At 31.1% G+C, this 24,947-nt stretch overlaps 1 protein-coding gene across 1 annotated transcript; it reads right to left on the reverse strand.

The window, feature by feature from the left end:
* Positions 1-710: 710 nt before the first annotated feature.
* LOC143593790 (LRR receptor kinase SERK2-like) lies at positions 711-14,592 on the reverse strand (the record flags this gene model as incomplete). Its single annotated transcript, XM_077073300.1, has 7 exons — positions 14,481-14,592; positions 13,680-14,306; positions 12,779-12,802; positions 11,483-11,935; positions 11,290-11,405; positions 5,240-5,500; positions 711-935 (listed from the first exon to the last, which is right to left on the reverse strand). Coding segments are annotated over exons 1-7 (1,818 nt in total), but the record flags the coding sequence as incomplete, so codon positions are not given.
* Positions 14,593-24,947: the final 10,355 nt, after the last annotated feature.

The following is a 24,947-nucleotide window of genomic DNA, read 5'->3' on the forward strand; positions in this document are numbered from 1 at the left end:
ATGTACATTTACATGATTTTTTTATACACATGTGTATAATTTAAGATAAATGACACTGTACATATGTGTATATTACGTAACTAAAGATTAAATAAAATTATACATATGTGTATAATACGACATTTTTTTTTGTTTTTTTAATGAAACCGTAATGAAATATAAGAATTTTGGTTTTTTTTACCTTTTTAAATTTTTGTTATTTTTTGTTTTATGATTTTTTAAATATTTTTTTCAAAGGTGTTTTTAGTGGTCCAAAATGGTTCTCAAAGTTCTCAATTTGCAAAGGGTTCTCTTAGGATCCTTATCCTATATATATATATATAGGGGAGGGTTATTTTGAGAACCATGATGAGTTGTAAGAACTTTAAGAACTCAATATGGACCACACATTTAATTAAATGAGTATGAAATATGTGACTGAGTATAAATCTGATTAAAAAATGAATCAGGAGAGAGAATAAGTATTTTTGATAATTACACAAGTTTAACTGTTAGTTACACATGTGTAATAAGTCGATTTGGTGTGTAAAAAAATACCGTAATTTTTTTTACGTTACTTACACTTAGGTATTACATGTGTGTAAAAAAAATTCGAAAAAAAAAATTGTTACGTTGAGTTCTTAAAACTCAAAGTGGTTCTCAAAAGAATCAATCATATATATATATAAATATATATATATATATATATATATATATATATATATATATTTGAATATGAGTGTGTGGTGAGTTACCATGTCAGCCAATGTGTTTTGCCAAGCTTTATCCATCTCTCTAAAGACAACGTCAATTGTTGGGCGACCTTTGCTTGATTTAGCAACGCAGAGCACAGCCACTTGTAGTATGGATTCAAAATCCATAGTGTTTAGATTCCCCATCAGCCTCGAGTCTTCAATATCCGCCAACGGACGCCTTCCCATGCTCACATCCTTAGCCTACATTACAAGCCAACTCCCTTCATTGTAATGTATTATATAACTAGTTTGACCCCCCATGTTATGGTGGTTTATTTAGGTTTTTGTGTTTAGTCGTTTTGCTATATTATATTTTGTAATAATTTGTTTTATTTTTAACGTAGTTTTGTTTGATTTAATACATATATATTAGTTTGTTACGTTAATTATATTTTTTAACGTTTGGGCTATTTCAATTGAGATGTGTAGTTTTTTTTTAGATTTTTAACGAACAAACATAAACGAACACAAACAAACATGAACACATTTTTTGTATTATAAAAAGGGGAGATTGATGTAGGTGATGATGGTGGTTGATACATTAGAGGGGAGGTTGATGATAGTGGGTGGACAGGCGAAGGAGTGGATAGTCCGGCAATGGAAACTATATAGGAGAGAAACTTAATTAGGGTTTAATGATGAAATTATTTTACAAATAAATGAGATATTAAAACTCGTTTAAGGGCTATCTGGATTTCGTGAGACCCATGTCCTGCGAAAAATATTGTTTGATGATTAAGAGATTATTTCACAAATAAATGAGATGTTATAATCCGTTTAAGGGCTATTTAAGTTTGTTGAGACCCATAATCCACAAAATGTTATTGTTGGTTATGAAAGGTACAAAAAATAAATAAGATGTTATAACCCATTTGTGAACTATCCAGGTATGGTGAGACATATATATATATGCCAATTCGAGTCAATCGTATGAGAAGCCTCAAATCATAAATCAAACAATCTGGTGGTTTGAGAGGAGATGGGGAGCAACTAGAGAGTGGTATATAGGAGTTTTGGTAGGCATTTATATGGATAGACAGATAGATATTAATTATGGGCGACATCGAATGCGCCGCCCAACGGTTGTACCCGCATAACGTGACATCAATATGCGCGTAACATGGCATTGGACCAATCACCCACATTAATCGGGCGTGTCTCGTCAGCACGGTCACCGGATGTAGGGATGTCATCTTTACCCGAAACCTAACTCGAAAAAACCGGTACCCAAACCTGAACTAACTCGAACCCGAGAAAAGAGTAACCCGAACCGAAGTAATTTAGTATGGTTTTGGGTTTGATTTATAAGTTTCGAGTCAACCCAAAAAACCCGAATAAACTTTTAGTTTTGAAATTAAATATATTTTTAGGTATTAGAGGCTTAGTTTAGCCACTAAAGTTATCAAAATAATCTGACCATAATCGGTTGTTGTCGTTACAACTATTATTGATTGATTGTTTATTGTTATTTATGTTTTCCATTTATTATTAATAACAACCGTAATCGAACAATCAAATCACGTCCAATTGAAGAAGATTATGGTTCGAGTTAGTCACTTAGTTTCATTCTTCTTTTGAATTGTTTTATCATGTTATGTTGATTTATTATTTGACCCATGACCCGATCCTGCCCGACCAGATCCGTTTGCAGTCCTAAGTATAAATAACATACGCCTTTAATCCATTATTATGGTTTAGTTCGATTTTTATTTTATAACTTGCATACGTTAACTTTTCTTTTAAAAAAGTTGAATACGCAACCATATTTTTTTTATCAACATTCCTGTATATATTTTGTTGAAACTGGAGTTGCATTTAAAAATAAAGTATTTTCATACGAGTGTCGGCATCGTTATTATCATAACCGCTATTCGATTTTTTTTCAATCGTTGTAAACACATGTATTGATATTCTTTTGTGCTTATAAAGACTATTTTGGGTTTCGTATTTCGTTTGCCATAGCGACCGTTGGTAACCAAACTGACACCAATCGTTTTCCCGCTGCACCGCATGGAAAAAATCCCAATTGTTATTATTAGTATTATTATTGTTATTATTATTATTGTTATTATTATTATTGTAGATTTAAAAAAAAGATTAAAAAAATAAATTAGGCATGTCAATGAACCTAAAGAACATGAACGAAGCATGCTTGTGTTCACTCTTTTAACTGAACAACAAGTAAACACAAACAACTATGCGAACATTGTTTCTTGTTCGCAATCGTTCGTTAAGAAAATGGTTGTATTGTTTTCGTGTTCCTATAATGAAAAGGTTCATGAACAAACATAACTTCACACAAATTAAAGCACATAACATCAATTAAGTTAAACATGAACATAAATATATTGGGTTGAAACAAGACTAGATTGTAATGAGAAGTAATAAAACAAGACTGGATTGTAATGGGCCTAAAAGTTTTAATTTAATGCATAGACAAAAGAAAATAATTGAATAAATGAGACATGTGTTTATGTTCATTTGTTTCACTAAGAAAAAAAAATTATGCAGGATGGTATGAACAATGGTGTCATTTGTTATAACTATATTTACATATTTCTACATCTTAAGACCATCAATTACATATTTTATCAATTCAAAAATTTAATTGCATATTTCCTCACCATTCCCATTGGCAACTCAATGATGGGTTTGGTTGCCACATAGCATTAAAGAAAATAAAATATTATTTTTTTATGATTGATTATCACCAAACTAGTTCTCCCAAACAAACTAGTTTGCAAACTTTTTTATGCCATTTGTCATTAAATTACTAGCTCGTATTTTTTTATCCATTTTCTTTTTTTTATTTATTAACAATTAATATAAGATATAATTTAGTTTTTGTTTAATAACTTACATTGTTAGTTTTAAAACAAAATCTAAAAACACAACTGTGTTTTTTTTTTCTAAACTTCGATATAAATTTTATTAAAAACGAGGTTTTTCCAGAGATATGTATTTTTTCTTAGTAGTTTTCCAATATAATATTATTGTTTCGTAAACTTATTATTTAAAGTATTATTCTTTTTATATCTTTTAAATAATCATAAATTATATTTATATAATAAAAATGTTGGTTGAGGTTGGGTTGTGAATGAGAGTGAAAATTTAGGTTGGGTTGTGTTTGTTGATGAGAGATTTTTTTATTAAAAGATTAGGTTGAGTTGGGTTGCTAATGGGAATGGTTCCACGAGTCCAAAGATCTATTACATCTGTCCTTTTTTTCTAAAAATATATATTACTTATTTATTTATTCATTTCATTAAATTAACTATCCGAATTATCCGAATGACCATTTTACTCTTTCTTTTACTAAAGAGTGTTTAATATTTCGTTCGGTGAAAATTACGCCTATTGTCTAGCACCTATTTTGCATGAAGTATCTGTTTTTATTCAGATTTCGGTTTACACGTTTGTTGGTAATACGGCCGACGCCTTATACGCGTTCGTTGCCGGATACGTTGGTAATACGGCCTACGACATATACACATTCGATGGTGGTTACATTGGTAACTTGTCGGATAACAACTACATTTCCGGTGCTAGCTAACTGTCCGAAACTAGTAATTGGCTACACGTCGAGCGCAAGTTAATGTGTCCAACATTGATTACGCATCTGACGCTGTTATGCTTTTGACAACGGTAAACGGTTAGCTTTCCAATGTCGGTTACATGCCCAATACCAGTGACACGTCGGGCACTTGTGACGCATTCGGTGTATGGTGTTGATTACGCATCCACCGCCGAGAATGTGCTTGAGGCCGGTTAACGCGCCTGGCGATGATTAACCTTCTCGATGTTTTAAAATGGATAATAAATATGTAATGTATATGTTTTATGAAGAGAAAATTTGCAACTCATGTTTTGACTCGGGAAGTACCTTATTGATGGTCTTAGGATTTATTCTTGACTTGGCAAACTATGTAATTAATGAACATAGTAAAGAAAAATATGTAAATGTGTCGTTGATTTAAGTTTCGTTTTCACCACTTTTACTCTAAATAATATACGCATTTAACTCATTTATATATCATTCAATTTGATTATCCTCAAAGACCATTTGTTCGTTAATTATTTTTTAACAACGTACCGTTATATTCGTAGTTGTGTTTAAATTTTTTTCTCTTGATATGTCAATATAAATTTTGTTGAAAACAAAGTTGTAATTAAAATAAACAAAGAAGTTTTTGGTATCGTAGGTTATATGCATGTCTACACGCATCGGTATTATCATGGTCGGTATTGGTATTCGATTTTATTGTTTTCAAACGATGTATTACACATATCAATGACCTTTTAGGCATATCATGACTTTAGTTTTTGAAAATTTGTTTGAACTTCGGTTGCTATAGGGAGTGCCTTGTATCTTAAAGAATAAAAAGATACCAACCAGATTCGGGAGCATCGGACAAAAGAATCCCATTGATTATTATTATTATTATTATTATTATTATTATTATTATTATTATTATTATTATTATGTTGGTTGAGTAGAAGCTTACTTTTCTGGTGAGTTGATCTCTGGCTTCAAGATCCAGCTCAATCACTTTTTGACCTGAAAGAAGTTGAAGTGCCACAATACCAAAACTGTAGATGTCACTAGCACATGTCAACTTTGCATTGCTCATGTATTCAGGGTCCATATAGCCTATGGTTCCACGGACATCCGTGAACACTTTGCTCTCTTCCATCCCTAAAACTTTTGCCAACCCAAAGTCTGACAACTTCGGTTCTAGGTTCTCAGTAAGAAGGATGTTTGTAAGCTACAAAACAAACACTAACGTTAATCCTCTATTCTACTCAAAGCTTATAAGGGCATTGCCATACCCGGTGAGCGTGAGCCAGATTATTGCAACGCTCACCAGATTATTTCCATGCTACTCAACGTTTTCACGCTCTCTCACACGCACATCACGTCGGCTCAGCATGCCAGTTTGGTTTTTCTTATATATTTTAGTATAAGAGGGGAACGGGGATTCATGGCTGCAGCGTTTTCGTGACCGGACTGGACCGGCCGTCAGTCCGATTAAGCCTTTTAGAAACAATCGAACTGGGTTTGATATATATATGAGGGTTGTTTTCAATTTATTGAGAAGGATGCGTGCAATGACTTGTAACTGGAGCGACGTGGGATGAATTTGGAACAACTTAAATGTGAGTTTAAGAAAAACTAGGGTCTGTTTGGTATGAGTTAATGGAATGAACTGGTAATGAAATGCACAAAGGGATGAAATGGATTATTAACATTCTAATGTCATGTTTGGTTACCATGTAGGAATAAAATAATTCTTCATTTTATTATTATTATTATTATTATTATTATTCAACAACAATAATTATTATTATCATTAGTGAATATTATTATTTTATTATTATTAAATAATAATAATTAAATAAATAATAATAATAATAATAATAATAGAATATTCATAATAACTAGTTTTTAAGACCCGCGTCTTATATCGAAATTAGTTAACCAAACAAACATACTCATAAAAACGTTTAATCACACATGTACGCTGTGAAATATTAACTTCTCAAATTTAAATATAATAATAATTTTAATATAATAATAGTTATATTATAATATGAAAAATAATAATAATAATAATAATAATAATAATAATATAGTATAATAATATTGATAATATACGGTAATTATAATCAAAATAAATAAATCTAATACATTATTGATATAATAACAATAATAGAGATTATTATTATTATTATTATTATTATTATTATAATTATAGATGAGCTCATTCCATTCCTTGAAGGAATGAAAAAAAAACCCTCTCTTAAAGGAATGAAAATTCTATAAATGGAAGGAATTTCATTTCTTAAGGAATAACTCATTCCACTAACACATGATAACCAAACATGTTTTAATTCATTCTCTTGAAATGATTCATTCCATTCCACCTTTTATCCCATTATACCAAACACTACCTAGTAGAATGTTTATAATGGGTTTCTAAATTAGTACTATATATATATATATATGATTGATTTCTTTTGAGAACCACTTTGAGTTTTAAGAACTCAAAAGAACTCAACATAACAATTTTTTTCGATTTTTTTTACACATATGTAATATGAAAATGTAAGTAACGTAAAAAAAATAACAGTATTTTTTTGCACACCGAATCGACTTTTTACACATGTGTAACCAACATTTAAACCTGTACTGTAATCATAAAAAAAATTTATTTTCTCCCTTGATTCATTTTTTAACCAAATTTAATCTCAGTCACATATCATATACTCATATAATTAAATATGTGGTCCATATTGAGTTCTTAAAGTTCTTACAACTCATCAAGTTCTCAAAATATCTCTCCCCTATATATATAATAGGTTATTGACCCGTAGACAACACGAGCATAAATATATAAATCGTTAAGTAAACAAATATATAACTTCAAATGATAACTTATTTTTTAATATAATATTTGAGACAACATGATTTCTAATTCCAATTCATAATCATACGCAAACAAAGTGTTGAAATACATAGACTTACAAAGAATAACTTTACATGGTAGAATGTTTACGAAGAAAATATAAAACTTTAAAACATAAACTTTAAAAATAATAATAACAGAAAACAAACAAACTTCACTAACATTAGTTTGGAAAGCTAACAAATCATAAAACAAACATCCAGGAAAGGTTCCCGATAAGCATCCAAGAATGATTCAGACAACTTTTCTTCGGGACTGGGAACACAGTTGATAACATAAACATCCATACACCAATATAAAAACATAGTGACTAATTGACTACGAAAACTGTTTTTACGTTTTATGTGAAAAGTCTTGTACCAAAATAAACTAAAGCATGTACAAAGCGCATATAAGAACATAACCAAATCGAAACCTTTTTAAAATGACATGTTTTGACAAGAATCAAATCGTTACGTTTTGAGAATGACCCATGTTAACCTGAACCAAATCGATACGATTTTAAAAAAGACTCGTTGACACCTGAATGAAATCGATACCTTATTATATTGGCTCGATGACCAGAACTAAACTGATACCTTATTATATTGGCTCGTTGACCAAAACTAAACTGATACCCTTTTAAAATGACCCATTTTGATCCGAAAACAAATCAAAACATTTCTAAAATGACCCATATTCATAGATGAAAATTCTAGAAGATTAAGAATTTAAAATGAAGAGTAACACATACAAGTTTCTTAGCTTTTGAAATCCTTTCTACTAAATGCGAATTAATTATTACTGGTTATGAAGATCCAAAAAATATAAAGTTTCATTGACTTTAACTCACTTAAAAGTAGAAACTCATGTGAACCTATCACTTAGGGGGTGTTTGGGATTACTTATTTTACCTCCTTATAATTTTTCATTAAGTTAATAAGTTACAACATTGTAACTTATGGAACTTGTTTCCTCTCATATCAAAAGCAATCCCAAACACCTTATTACTTTTTAAAAAGTTAATAAGTTATAAGTTGGTAAATATAAGCAATCCCAAACACCCCCTTAATTTGTGAACCCTCTATATTTTTCATTTTTAATAGGTACTAAAACCAAACACCAAACAAATTAACTAAATAAAAATTGAAACGAAGTAAATTGAAAAAAACGAAAACAAAACCAAAACCGAAAACCTAAATAAAACCAAATACCAATAAAACTAAACAAAAATCGAAATAAAACTGAAAAACTAAAGCCGATAAACCCGAAACCGTACAAAAATCAAACCCTGTAAAAACCAAAACGAAAAATTGAATAAAGTTAAACCCACCTAAAACGAAAAAAAAAAACAAAACAAAATCGAACCGAAACGAAAAAAAAAAAAACAAAACAAAATCGAACCGAAACGAAACAACTATATAAAAACTAAAACGAACAAAAACAAAAAATTTAAATGAAACCAAAATAGAAAAAAAACTACCACAAAACTTTGAAAACAAAAGGCCAAAGTCATTAAGAAAATATGTATTATTATTATTATTATAAATAAAAATATGTTGAATGTAATTTAATATAATTTTAAATTATATTATTATTATTAAAAAATAAAGAAATGTCGATTATTTATTAAAAGAATTATTGTTTTAATTGAATAGTAGAATTTTATGTTAGCTTTTAAGATCCAACCGGCGTAAATTTGATGTTAGAAGACTGATTATACACTACTATGAATACCAATTTAAATGAAAATATAATATGGTTTCACCTTTCATGTGCTTCACTAATTTAGGCTATGTTATAAAAAATTCAATGTTTTCTAAACTTGCAATAATATCATTCGTTTTTTAGGACCAGTCCAGTCAGTCAGACCAGTGATCCGGTAGAACAGCCGATTCGATAGCCAGTGCGGTTTAAAAAACATTGTTTATGGGGTATTACCCATTTATCGACCAATTATGCAATGTCATTTCATTTCTACCATCAAGTACCCATAAATCATAAATCGTTGGCATAATCTATCCATAAGTACCTAGAGCTTTTTTAATTAAAATTAAAAATATTGATTAAAATTAAAATTTGATTATATGCACACACATTAAATAAAAGTTCGGTAATTTTTTTAAACGATGACTTTCATAGTGGTTGATTAACCAGCCACAGCTCTCGGAGAGAGCCCCAACCGCCCCACTCAGGCCAAGACTATGTTGTCTTAACCGGACCCACGTTTGGCATCCGAGTTTGGCTAGGCGTTCCACGAGAAAATTTCGAGCCCCCTGCCACTTGACAGGAGTTGTCCCCCCCACAAGAGCAAGCTCTCTGGGAAGGGACACTCTAATAGAAAACTCATGTCGCCATCAATATTCAAACTTGAGAGGCCAACCGGTATCAAGCTCTTACCCATCATTTGACTGGCCACTTGAGCTAGCCCGTACTTTAGGTGATTAATAATACAAATTTAGTACTTTAGGTGAAAAAAATAGATAACATAAGAAATAGATAGGGAGGAACTGACGTGGGGTTTAACCAATATCAAGAATACAACGGCATCTCCATATCGCACTTCGTCTCATTGTAATTCGTAACACATTTATAGGTAATTTTTCTTCACTCGTCTTTTTCGCTGGAATCAGCCGAAAGTTATAGGGAAATTGACCGGAAATTGGTCGGCGATTGGGACTGATTAAGTTTGTTTTTTACCAATTAAGACAGCCTAGGACCGGCCTTAACTGCCGTTTTTGACCTTTTGACCGCTCAACAGTCCAAATTGGAATTGTTTTTTTTTTGGAAAAGGTTTACTGTGGAATGAAGCCGCCTACCCTAACCGTGTTGGTGGCGGAGGTTTACCCATGGCTTCCAACCCGTTTAGCTTTTGCCATGGTGTGCCACGTCTTCTCTAATACTTCATATGGCATTTAATTTGAGTTTTTTCTAATAAGTTGTACTCATTAGTTTTAGAAAAAAAAATAATAAAAATTCACAAGTTATTTAATCTTTCGTTTTCTGGACATTTCAACATAAATTTTAGAGTAAAGTGTCATTTTCGTTCTTATGGTTTGGCAAATAATGTGAATTTAGTCCAAAAAGTTTATTTTTTTGCATATGAACCCTCCACGTTTCCTAGTTCTTGCCAATTACATCCAAATCACTAATTCCGTTAAATTAAATCGTTTAGTCAGGGGTAGACATGTCTTTTCACTATTTCTTTACTATAATACTTATTTTAGCGAACTGCGGTCTGCGATTTTCGTCCTTGTGGTTTGTCCAAATCTGCAGTTTTAGTCCAATAGTTTCAAGTTTGCAATTTTCGTACTTGTAGTTTCATTTTACTTACAATCAAGCCCGAATTTATTAACCTCGTTAATCCATTTGTGTGCCTCTCACGTGACGACCAGTTTTGTCGTTTCTCTCCCTAAATAAACTTTAGTCCTAATTCGCAAGCCCCCTCACGTGAGGGGTTGGGGTGTATTTGGAGAAAAAGAAAAAAAAACAAGGAACAAAACTGATCCTCACGTGAAGGGCACACTGATAGGTTTAACAACCAGACTTAATGATATTAGGGAATTCGGGTTTAATTGCAAGTGAAATGAAACTATGGGGAAGAAAATTGCAAATTTGAAACTACTAGACTAAAACTGCAGATTTGGACAAACTAGAGGGACGAAAATCGCAGTTCACTAAAATAAGTATTATAATAAAGAATGGGTGAAAAGACATGTCTACCCCTGAGTTAACGATTAAATTTAACGGGATTAGTAATTTGGATTTAATTGGCAAAAACTGAGAAACGTGGAGGGTCCATATGCAAAAAATAAACTTTTTGAACTAAATTCGTATTATTACCAAACCAAAAGAACGAAAATGACACTTTACTCTAAATTTTAAAAAAATTGTTCAAGACAAAAAAACTTTTGGTCTTGTATTCACTGTTTTGGTTGAACATTAATCTTTTGTTTAGTTTTATTTTCGTTAATATTTCGTCTTTTATTTTGTTGATTTTTTAAAAAAAACCATTCACCTACACTCATTAGACATATGGTAGGTGGCTCTCACATTCATCAAGTATAAACACATGGTCTAATCCACGCACACATAGAGCGATTGATTACCTTGATATCTCTATGAACAATGCACCCATCTATGTAATGATGGAGAAATCGTATTGCAAGTGCACAATCCCTCAAGATCTTAACTCTTTTTTCCCAAGCCAAAACGCTATCTCTTCCTGTGACAAAAATCACATACATACAATGTATCGAAAGTATTGTATTGCATTATTGTATTATAATTATAATTACTTACTCAAGAGATTATAAGCAAGATTTCCGGCAGAACAATACTCATAAACCAAATGTTGTTCACCATCTTCAGTGCAACATCCAAAAAGACAAACAAGATTCGGGTGACGGATTCTAGAAAGGCCCTCAACTTCACGTGTAAAAGAATCCGCGTTGTTTCTGTTACTTATCTGTTTAATAGCAACGGCTTGTCCACTTGGTAGAAACCCTTTATAAACCACACCCGCGCTTCCACGACCAAGGCATTGTTTTTCACCCGAGAAGTTGATGGCATGCTCTATTTCTGCCTTGGAGAACCTATAAAGGCCTGACCATGCGGTTGGAGTGTCTTTCGTGTGAAATTGAGCCGATTTGTTGTCTTGGTGTTTCTTGCGTGCCACGTATTTGACCAGCATGATAACAAGCATCAAACCTATGCTAGCAAGAACAATGCCGAGTAATGTGTGGACAAGGGAATCTGGTAGGCCAGATGATATGTTATAATATGCATGTTATGGCTATTAACCAAAAAGATGGAGCGAATTAATTTAATTATTAATTGCTTAACTAGGTAACCAATTTTGTCTGACCTTTTATTTATTTATTATCAATGTTGTAAAACTCGGCCTAGGCGGTACTCGGCGCCTAGGCGTTCCTTGGCACTTCACTGCACCGCTTTTCTTCTCCAAGGTCAAAAAACTCGAAATCGGTCCTAGGCGATCCAGCTCGGTCCTAGGCGGTCAAACTCGGACCTAGGCGGCTCTAGTCGGCCTAGGCGGTCCAACTCGGTCTTAACAAAATTTTGACTTTTATTAAAAAAAAACTCAAATTCTTCAAGAGCCCACCACTGCTTTTTTACCTTTTCACGCAAAGACGCAACCTAATTTATGTTCTAAGCTCGCAACCACCATTATTATCATCCGATTCGAAGTTCTAAACTCGCAAACCTCTTATTTAAGTTCAATTGAGGTACGTCTTACATCAATTGAGACATGTTCTTGAACTAATATGTATGTGTTATTGATTGTTTTCATATTTTTCGTGTGTATTTTGTAGAATACTTAGTAAACTTTTAATATTGACATATATATACTCTCCGAAAAATGAATTTCTTTATAAAATACCATGTCCGAGTACTCCCCGAGTACACCCCGCCTAGAACGAGTACTCGCAACTCCCTAGTCAACCGCCTTGGGAGCGCCTAGTGACTTTTACAACTTATTTAAAAAAGCATCAGAAAAAGAAACCTTAAGTTTTCAAAATTTCAGTTAACAAGTTACAAGTTTTGGCTATGCAATTAACGCGAACAAATTCGACTTACGTTTCAGTTTGATGTAGCCTGGATCTGTAACAAAAAGAAGAAGCCCAAATCAAGAACATAATCACAAACAGCTAATAGGAGCAAAACGTTATGACGTCTAATGAAATACACAAATGACCAATACAGAATCCAGATTGATATTTTAACCACATTTACAAAACAAGATTATTGCTATGTAATCTAATTTTGGAATGAAGGAAAAGTGGATTTTAATAACTCAAACTCTTACCTGTTGGCAAATAATAATCTATATTAACAACCTAACTAGTGGTAGTCTCAACTTTCAACTTTGTTACCAACAACAATCTTACACTAACATATCGATAATTCCGTTTATCTCTAATAGAAGTTAAACAAATACTCGGAAGTTAATAGATGGCTTTGTATTTTCCACAAAGTAAGAGAGGCAAAATGAAGAAAAAAAATACGGAAACTTTTTTCTTCTTTTTGCGTTCCCGTTTTGCCTGCGTGTCACTCCGGCCACCTCTTGCGTGTCTTTGATGAACTCAAAACAAAACGAAACAACCAAATTGATTTTACGTTTTGTAATATTTGTAAACCACACGGTCTATTTGTGTAAATGTATAAAAATATAATATTATTTAATTAAAAAAGATAAAGAAAATATAGTGATATATAATGTAATTATATAGATATAGATAGGAAATGAGCTGGAAATACTCTAACAAAGTTAAACATTAGGATTGCCAGTAATCTAATCTGATTGTTAATAGAGATGAGATGATTAAATGGCTAATACCATACAAAGCCCCTCAATCCATAATTTAATTTGAACATGTGCTATGGAATAAAAAAGAAAATAGTAGACAGGTACCATACCATATAAAAAGACAACATAGTAAGAAGAATTAAAATGAAAAAGAGTTGAGTAGGTAGGTACCATGCACATCCAAGAAATGCAAACAGCCATAAAGGTGATCAAGAGCAGAAAAGGAGGTGTGGTTCCGATAGTTGATGGAAGCAAGGGCCGTGACAAGAGCAATCCCACAGACCTCCTTGTCCGTTTCAATATTATTATTCCCGTTCTTGTTGTTGTTGGCCTCCACTACTGAATCCCTGGCCTTCAATACCGCACCACTACACCTCGTGCAGACGTCGTCAAACGAAGAACCCCCCACATTGTTATTCAATAATTGACCACAAATCGCACTGGCTTCATTGAAGTCCTTGTTATTCTGGAAATCTGCTATTGAGAAGCCAGAACAAGTGGGGGTCGCTTCTTTGAAGAAATTGATGAAGTTACAAGCCTCAGAGTTGACAGAATTGCTCTGGGGTTGGAAGATGGATGGGTGGCTGCAGCTTGACCATTGATCGGAATCGAGGAAGATCGGGGTGGTGGTGGTTGGTGAAGTTGCTGCTGAATGGGCCAGGGATTTGGAGATGAGGGTTAGAGGGGATTGGCAGCAGATGCTGGTTGTTAGAATGCCCCATGATTTGATCTTCTGTTGCTTTCCTATGCACTCGCCATTTGGTTCGTAGGCTAGTAATGTGAAGTTCAACAAACATCCTGCAGCAAACAAATAGTTGGTACAAATATGTAACTAGAGAGTTAGAGTAGGTAAGATATCGTTTCCACGGCAGTATTGTAAAATTTGTTTGATTACTAAAACTAAACTTAACATTAATTCTTTCTTGGTACAAATGTATATGTAATGCATATAAAGTTAAAACGTGTGTGTACCTCCATCATCTCCATATGCATATGCAGGTGAAACACATAACTGAAAGAAGAAAATTGATATATACAAGAGGAAAGACAAGCCCTTCAATCGTTCCCGTGTTTTATCCGTCATTAGAGAAAAAAAGAGCTTTCCAAACAGGGATTTTAAAATGCTTAAAATCTATAATCTGTAATATATATAAGCGAACACGGCCGGCCCTATGGGGTGGCAGGGTGGTCGATGGCCACGGGCCCGACATCCCGTTAGGCCCGAATTTTTTTTTTTAAAATTATATTTATTTTTTTAAAAAACAATATGTATATTTAATATTTAAACTTAATTACATGACAACTAGCTTGGTCTAGTGACAAAGGGGTATTACTCTCAACCAAAAGTTATAGGTTCAAGTCTCATTTAAGACATGTTTAATCTCTTTTTTATACAAATTTTGTTTATACAACCTAAATTATAATCAAGTAAACATATATAAAAATTTAATTGTTTAAACCAACAAAATACTCTTTTTTAATTAAGGCCCAAAAAATTTTCGCCTTCGGCCCAAATTTTTTTTTTTTGCTTTCTCGGAGCCGGGCCTGTAAGCGAAGACATAAAATCCTACGTGTCGCGATGTGGTCGCTCCCCCTTCTTTGGAGTCACTAGATTTGCATGATTTTTAAATGGTGGTTTCTCATGCATTTGACCAGAATTCACGGGTATGGGTCGCATCAAACACAAATATTTCTTAAACGGTTTATAACATCTCATTAAATTAAAAACTAATCTCACCAAATATTTGATATAAAAATCTTATAAAGTAGAAATATCCAAAAAATTAATATCTGATTTATTTAAAAAAAGATATATATTATTTATAATTAAAAACCAATTTTATAGTAAAAAAAAACGGGTCTTGGGTCTCATCAAACCCCATATAGCTTAAAAACTTAGTTATAACATCTCATTTATTTGTGAAACAATTTATCATCAAACCATAAGTATATTATTAACTTTCATACAATAAAAAAAATAATAATTCAAAATGGAGGCTTCTCTTGTATTTTAACCGGAATTCACGGGGTATGAGTCTTATCAAACCCAGATATTTCTTAAACGGGTTATAATATCTCATTAAATTAAAAACTAATCTAACCAAATATTTGATATAAAAATCCTATAAAGTAGGGATATATTAAAAATTAATATATGATTTATTTAAATATATATATATATAACTTATAATTAAAAAACCGATTTTATAGTAAAAAAAATAAACGGGTCTAGGGTCTCATCAAATTCATATAGCTGTTAAACCGGGTTATAACATCTCATTTATTTGTGAAACAATTTATCATCAAACCATAAGTATATTATTAACTTTCATATGATAAAAAAATAAAAATTTAAAAAATAAATAAATATTAAAAACAATTAATATAAAACAACACCCGTAATACGGGGATAAAAACTAATATATATATATATATATATATATATATATATATGATTGATTTCTTTTGAGAACCACTTTGAGTTTTAAGAACTCGAAAGAACTCAACGTAACAAATTTTTTTTTCAAATTTTTTTTTACACATGTGTAATACAATACGTAAGTGTAAGTAATGTACAAAAAATTACAGTATTTTTTTACACACAGAATTGACTTTTTACACATGTGTAACTAACGTTTAAACTTGTGTAATTATCAAAAATACTTATTCTCTCTCATGCTTCATTTTTAAATTAGATTTAATCTCAGTCACATATTTCATATCATTTAATTAAATGTGTGGTTCAAAATTGAGTTCTTAAAGTTTTTAAAACTCACCATGGTTCTCAAAATAACCCTCCCATATATATATATATATATATATATATATATATATATATATATATATATATATATATATATATATATAGGGGAGTGATATTTTGAGAACTTGATGAGTTTTAAGAACTTTAAGAACTCAATTTTGAACCACACATTTAATTAAATGAGTTTGAATATGTGGCTCAGATTAAATATGATTTAAAAATGAATCAGGAGAGAGAATAAGTATTTTTGATGATTACACAAGTTTAAACTTTAGTTACACATGTGTAATAAGTCGATTCGGTGTGTAAAAAATTACGGTAATTTTTTGTACATTACTTACATTTACGTATTACACATGTGTAAAAAAAATCAAAAAAAAAATTGTTACGTTGAGTTCTTTCGAGTTCTTAAAGCTCAAAGCGGTTCTCAAAAGAAATCAATATATATATATATATATATATATATAATATAAACGAAAACAAAAAAATCCTATGTGTCGCGATGTGATCGCTCCTCCTTTTTTGGAGTCACCAGATTTGCTTGATTTTTAAATGAAAGCTTCTCATGCATTTGACCCGAATTCATGGGTATGGGTCTTACCAAACCCAGATATTCCTTAAACGGGTTATAATATCTCATTAAATTAAAAAATATTCTCACCAAATTATTTATGTAAAAATCCTATAAAATAGGATATAATAAAAAATAATATCTTATTTATTTTAAAAAAGATGTATATATTTTTATTTAAATTAAAAAAGCAATTTTATAATAAAAAAAATAAACGGATCTTGAGTCTCATTAACCATAAGTATATTATTAACTTTCATAAATATTATTTATAATTAAAAAACCAATTTCATAGTAAAAAAAATAAACGGGTCTTGGGTCTCATCAAAACCATATAGCTTTTAAACCGGGTTATAACATATCATTTATTTGTGAAACAATTTATCATCAAACCATAAGTATATTATTAACTTTCATATAATAAAAAAATAAATAAATATTAGAACAAACAATAAAAAACAACCTTGCGGGTGTTGTTTGCTCCCCATTTTTTTGGAGTCATCAGATTTGTTTCATTTTTAAATTAAGGCTTCTCATGCATTTGACTCGAATTCACGGGTATAGATCTTACCAAACCCAGATATTCCATAAACGAGTTATAACATCTCATTAAATTAAAAATTATTCTCACCACTTATTGATGTGAAAATCTTATAAAATAGGATATACTAAAAATTATCATATGATTTTTTTTAAATATTATTTATAATTAAGAAACAATTTTATAGTAAAAAATAAACGGGTCTTGTGAAACCTTTTTATCAACAAACTTTCAAACCCAAATAACTTTTAAACCGGGTTATAACATCTTAGTTATTTATGAAACATTTTTATCATTAAACTTTAAGTATTTTATTAAATTTCATTATAATAAATAAAATTAAACCCAATAAAGTATATGTATATAAATATTAAAAATGAGTATTATAAAACAGTCCTCGTAATACAGGGGATAAAAACTAGTGTATATATATATATATATATATATGAAAGAGAATGGATATTCTTGTGAATGTTTAATTCGGCAAAATATATAACTAATTACATGGTTTCCTTTTTGAAAACTCAGAACAAATAAACTAACATATTGTGGACGTGACACCCCAACTCATTGGTGGTTTCATCCTTGACAAAATCAATACAGCGTTGTTTGTTTGGGACCAAGGAACAAGAATATCCCCACCCAATTGAAAATTGGTAATTAACTAATATATTTAAAAACTAACGTATGATGCGATTATATTATAGTAAATCTATCTATATCTATCTCTATGATAAAGTAGTGGATTTTTAAACAATCATTTTCTTCTATTTTTTATCAAATATTTTTAAATTGGCATATGATATTTTGGCCTTTTTTTTTATTTTTTTTCTTTTCATTAAAATATTTTTCATCAAATCTCTTTAAATTGTGACATAGCATTGTGGATTTTTTTGTTATTTTTTTTCTTTTCATTAAAATACTTTTCATCAAATATCTTTAAATTGCAACATGGCATTTTGACATTTATTTATTTTTTCCTTTTCATTAAAATACTTTTCATTAAATCTCTTTAAATTGTCACATGACATTTTGACATATCTTTTTTCTTTTCCTTAGAATTAAAATTGAATTCACATATAGTGGGTTTTGTAAACAACCAAACTATGTCAAAGACAATTCCATTTCCATCTCTCAGGCTTAAACCTAACAATTCCTATTGGTCGATGCTCTTAAGGTTTGGGATTTTTCCATTATAAAGTGTGTCATTATTGTTTTTTTTCTTCCAGTTTGGATGAACACAGTATGTGTGTAATGTTTATAAGAACAATGGGGACAATGCAGACATAGTGAACCCAAATCTTGGGTGATATTCAAGTAATGATATGGTTATTTGTAGTGTAATATTACGAAATGTAATAAGACTTCAAGTGCCAAAAATATATATATCCAGACCTCTCGACCCCTTTCATTGGACTCTTTTGATCTAGAGCTCATCAAAGAGCTTATTGAACTTGCCATGGACCATTCTGTTTGCGTCTTCATTGTCTCAATTATTATATTTACTGTTATCTAATCAAGATCGGTATGTGCGGTTATTGTTTTGTGTTCGATTTCTGTAGAAGCAATCAAGTTTTGGGTCATGTTCAAGTAATTAAATGTGTTTTGTATAAAAAAAAAGTAATTGTTTATTCGTGCGTGTAAATTGAACCATCTGAATTCATGTTATGTTTTTAACATGTTTTTATTTTTTTAAATAAAATGTTTTTATGATAGGATAATAACATATGCACCCTTAGTCTTCTACAGTTCCCTACTTTTTTAGGTCGATTACAATGGTTAAAATGCTCTAGAAAGGTTTTTCCATTTGGTAAACGAATAATCATCTTTGTATCAGCCAATATACTTTGAGATGTTTTTGAAAATAAAAATTTTAGCATTTAAAAAAAAAACTAAACTTGAATGATGTTTCACGCTTTTATAAGAATGTGAGGGTGAACATAAGCACTCATTTTGAAAATAAATATTTTAGTATTTTGATGTTAAAACTAATTAGTATAGGTATATGAAATGAACTAGATTTTCGTTCAACATTTGAAGTTGGGGTTTGTATTCTTGTGGGAACGGTAGCGCGAGAGCATTGTGTTCCTGCTATCGGCTCTTCTTTCATAATAGCTGGAATTACAACTGATTTTTCAGCTTTTTGTTATGTTGAGCCGGCAAACCGTTTCCCTTCAGCTGGACGCGTGTATTGTTATTCTTACATCTATGTTGGTGAAATATATATTCTTTAATATAATACTTATTCATATTGTAAAACTTTGAATGCTTACATTATTATCATTTTGTAGTTCTTCAGTCTTTCTGGAAAATCAGCCGTGTTTTGATTTTGGAATATACAATGATGTGTATCGTAGTCCATCGTGGCATTTCTTTTAATCCGCTGCATGCATTTTATATATTAAAGAATAATTATATGCAAACTAATTTCTAGCATTTTATGTCAAACATTATGTTCTTCCTTCAAGCATTGATATTTGGAGGCTCAAATGGTCTACCAGCTTTTTCGACAATCTGTTCCCAGGCTGGGGCTATCATGTGTTGGAATCAAGGATGTATTTATTAAAGTGAGTATTTATTATTATTATTATTATTTTGTTTCTAAATAGTATTTTTAAAATAATATGAGTATTTATTTATTAATTTATTTTTATTACAAGTTATTTGTTCAAAACATATTTTCAGAGTTTAGGACCTCTTTAGGTGTTTTTTTACATAGTTTTTTTTGTTGATTTTTCAGATTTAGTTTTAATATGGAACAATCAAAGTATTAGACACCTTTAAGATTTAGTCTCCATGAAAGCTTACCAATAGAAAATTTTAAAGCTTTGTAACGTTTGTTAATTACTACAAAACACTAATGTCTATTACGTGTGTCATATTGTTAATTTTATGATATTAACAAAAATGTTTGTAATTGTTTATATTATCATATTTTTATCGTTTTTGTTTTATTATTACCCCGTGTACTACATGTGTTTTTGTTTTGTTTTTTTTAATTATATATTTTTTACTATCCCGTGTATCACATGGGTTCTAATACTTTAATAAAAGACTACCAATTCTTGTCACTTGTCAATCTCATAGTCATCCTCACCTTTTTTTCAACCAATTTCGACATATCGTCCTTATCTTTTAAGTCATTTCAATATATGATTTCAAGTTTGTCTTCATTAAACGTAAATCCTAACCGATTCATTCATTAACATTAATGGTGAAATAAGAAATTACCCAACTTGAAGTTGTAGGTCCGTCAGAATAAAATTTTAAAGTCACCGGTAATTGCAAATTAAATAAAATAACTGTAGATCATTGTCGAAGAATTTGGGTTTTTATGTTAATAAACTACAAATTGTTTTTCAACTAGGATTCGAGAAGCAACGCATATATAAGATTGATTTTTAAATTTGGATTTAAAATTTTCTCATATTCATTTAAACTTAGGAAAATGTGTATTTTCTTAATTTTCTCGAAACATTTTGTATAAATATTGAAACATGGATAATACCTATTATATATATCTTGGTGTTTAGAATTAAATCATTGAAGTTGAATATTATAATTAAAATCCATATATATAACGATTGACTAAATGAGCTATCTGTAATTTTTTTTATATGACTTTTTTGTATAATATAAAATGTTTTAGCATTAAGAAAATCAATATTTAGTTTTCAATAATTTTTCCATAACTCAAATCAAAACGCTTTAGAAACATATATTTTATGACTTAATTTATACTTTTTTTACACATTTATAAATTTAATTTAATATACCTTATAATACAAATTACTTAATTAAAAGCATTCAAAATTTTAAACCAGAAAATTTGTTTCAATCACATCCAACTATTTTCGCTTTCCAAAAATCATTTAGTATATTAAAACCTAGAATATCATCTTCATTAGTAATTAAATAATTTCAATATTATATTAACTTATTAATTTTAATTTTATACGAATACAACGAATTGAGGTTATATTAGTGTTACCTGTTCGTTAGTACATAACTAAATTTTTTGTTATGGTTTATATTCAAAATAATAAAGCTATACATAAAACTAAAAAAAAACAATTATAACATTTATTATTAAAATATGTTATAAAAATTCATTGAGATTCACACCTTAATTAAAATGTAACTTAATAGAATTATTTATTATTTTTATTATTTGTAACTTAATCATTCTCCTCATTACATTTCAAGGATATTCCATTTTCACACACTACGTGAAAATTGACCTTCGGCCACACGAAAAAAGTGTGGCCGTAGGCCTTTAGCCACACACATTTGGTTCAGGTCATATGTGGCCAAAGGTCGCGACACCGTGGGTATGATATGGTCACACATAGTTTTTAGTGGCCTTATGTGGTAATAAGTGTGGCTAAAGGGTACATGCATTAGTTGCTGGCCATCAAGGAGCCTCTCCAATAAGTGTGGCTAAACAGTAGAAAATGGCCACATGACAATTTACTATGAGTGACCATTGCACGTATATAGCCACATGAATTCATGTTTCAGCCACATGAATTTTATATTATTGTGGCCAATAGGGTTGTGTTAATCTTGCATTGTGATCTATACCGTGTGGATATAGCAAAGAAGTGGCCACTTAAATTTAATAATAGAGTGGCTAATTATATGATATAGACACTGGATGTTACATTAAAAGTGACTAAGTATGTTTACTTGCCACTCAAACACTCCTTTGTAGATTATAGTGTGGCCATTGTCTTACCGTTTGTCACACATAATGCTTTTCGTAATTTAAAGTGTGGCTATTGTCAAACTTTTCGTCACACATAGTGAGGTACTGTGTGACTAATCATATCTTATAGACACTGGAGGTTATTGTGAATGTGGCTAAATGTTTACTTGCCACTCAAACACTCCTTTGTAGATTATAGTGTGGCCATTGTCTTACCGTTTGTCACACATAATGCTTTTCGTAATTTAAAGTGTGGCTATTGTAAAACTTTTTCGTCACACATAGTGAGGTACTGTGTGGCTAATCATATCTTATAGACACTGGAGGTTATTGTGAATGTGGCTAAAAATGTGAATTGCTAGTCAAAAACTCTTTTGTAGTTTGTGGTGTGGCCATTGTCTTACCGTTTGTCACACATAATGCTTTTCGTAATTTAAAGTGTGGCTATTGTCAAACTTTTCATCACACATAGTGAGGTACTGTGTAGCTATCATATCTTATAGACACTGGAGTTATTGTGAATGTGGCTAAAAATGTGAACTTGCTAGTCAAAAACTCTTTTGTAGTTTGTGGTGTGGCCATTGTCTTACTGTTTGTCACACATAATGCTTTTCGTAATTTAAAGTGTGGCTATTGTTAAACTTTTCGTCACATATAGTGAGGTACTGTGTGGCTAATAATATCTTATAGACACTGGAGGGTCATTATGAATGTGGCTAAAAGGTGAAGTTGCCACTAAAAACTCTTTTGTAGTTTGTGGGTGTGGCCATTGTCTTACCGTTTGTCACCATAATGCTTTTCCTAATTTAAAGTGTGGCTATTATCAAACTTTTCGTCACACAAAAATGTTTATGTTGTGGCTAATGGTCATTTATAGACTCTAATTTTTGTAATTTCAGGTGTGGCTATTGTCTTACTTTTGGCCACACCTATTTAATGTGTTATATGTGGCCAAATTGTGTGTATTAGGCAATATATATTATTTTTATTTTTATGCAGTAATATAAAACAGCTATAAGCAAGCATGACAAAACAAAATTAGAAACAAATTATAATAACCATAATATTCACTTAAGCAAATGTATATGCAAAATATTTTACAAAATACAAAAATAACGACTACCTATATACTAGCTAAGGCCGTCGGTTTATCTTTGCACTGCTCCTTGTCTTCTGTTTGGTCACCCGGTCTATCGTTGTGTACTTTGCCTTTGCCTTCTTGCCAGCTCTGTCTGGTTCTTTTGAGGATGGAGTGGTGGTAGCTGGAACAACAGAATATGAAAAACAAATATGTATAATTAATGTCGTATTTTGTAATTGAATAGAACAAAATAGTAGGCCTGCAGACGAACCGAACGTTTGTTTAACTGTTCGTGAACCTTTCGGCTGGAAGTTCGTTTATGTTCGTTTATCTATGTTCAATTACGTTAGTTTAGATTATAAACAAACGAACATAAACGAACACAAGTGTTCATTTTTAAACTAAATGAAAATGAACATAGAAATTTGTTCGGTTAAGTTTAAAAGGAACAAACCTCCTGGTCACATAAGATTAGGTGTTCTGGCCAAGCAAAAAAAGTACCACGTGCGTTGCCAATAGTCATAATTTTCACCTGCCTCACAAGGAATAATTGCTTGTTCCTTTATGACTTCATCAATACTAACTTTATAGCAACCCTCCGGGATTGTTTTTCCATGCAACTGTTGTAGAACCGGTGACCAATGAACTTTACCATTTGCCACCTTGTTACACTTGTCATGCACACACAAACGGCACTCATACACCTATAATCAAGCATGTGAAATTAAGATGGCTTAGTTGAAGTCAATATATAAGTACATACCCATGTTGGTGGGGAAATTAACAATGTTTCGCGCAGTAACATACCTTTATGACAGCAGGTGGGGAAGCTTCATCCGTAGATACATCAACTTTTCTTTTGCGGCTTCTCCGTTTTACCTAAAAACCATTCAATGAATCAATCAACAATTAAAGGAAAACTGAAATTGCCAAATACTTATGATGGTTTTTTCGAGCCGTTACTATCCGGAGTGTGGTGTAGTTGTGTTGATGCTTGGTCAACATTGTTCTCTACAGGCTTCATTGGTAATATAAAAGAAATTGGAATTGTTAGACTTATTAGATTATAACATATAAAACCTGAAATTGCCAAATACTTACTGATGTCGCGCTATGGGGATCGACTACCGTTTGGTCAACACTTTTTTCCACAGACTTGGCCTGCAATTTGGTAATAGAAAATGAGCACACTCACATTGGAAACGAATTATAAAAAGTACTGAAATTGTCAAATACTTACTGATGTCGCGATATGGGGAGTGGGTACCATTTCGACAACTATTTTATACGCAGACTTGGTCTACAATTAACTTATGCAAAATCAGCACACTCACATGGAAAGTTAATTATTAAAACAAATCAGTCAAACTGTCAAATGCTTACATGAGAAGCGGATTCTTGTTGCTCAGCCTCACCTGAGGTTAAGATGTTTCCCACAGAACTGGCCTACAAATAAATTTATCAGGTTATGGAAATGAATAATCACATGGAAAGTTGTAATAAACAAAGAAACTGTCAGATACTTACTGGTGCTGCATTTTATTTTGCGCCACAGCACTAGTACTTTGGTTAGAACTAACCTGGTTGGGAACAGGATTTACCTACGAATTGTGACAAAAACAGTGCCAATTATGTATGTCGAATGCATTAATTAATATGGTAGCATACGCCACTTACTTGACTTGCCGACATTTCCAGCAACAATCCTTCGAGATGTCTGAACCTGGCCTCAAATGCTAATCGTTCCTTCTCACGGCTTGCTAGCATAGCATTT

The sequence above is a fragment of the Bidens hawaiensis genome, unplaced genomic scaffold (assembly GCF_021521415.1).
Source record: "Bidens hawaiensis isolate Kalapana, Puna unplaced genomic scaffold, B.hawaiensis_p1.1 tig00042805_1, whole genome shotgun sequence".
Classification (NCBI taxonomy): Eukaryota; Viridiplantae; Streptophyta; class Magnoliopsida; order Asterales; family Asteraceae; genus Bidens; species Bidens hawaiensis.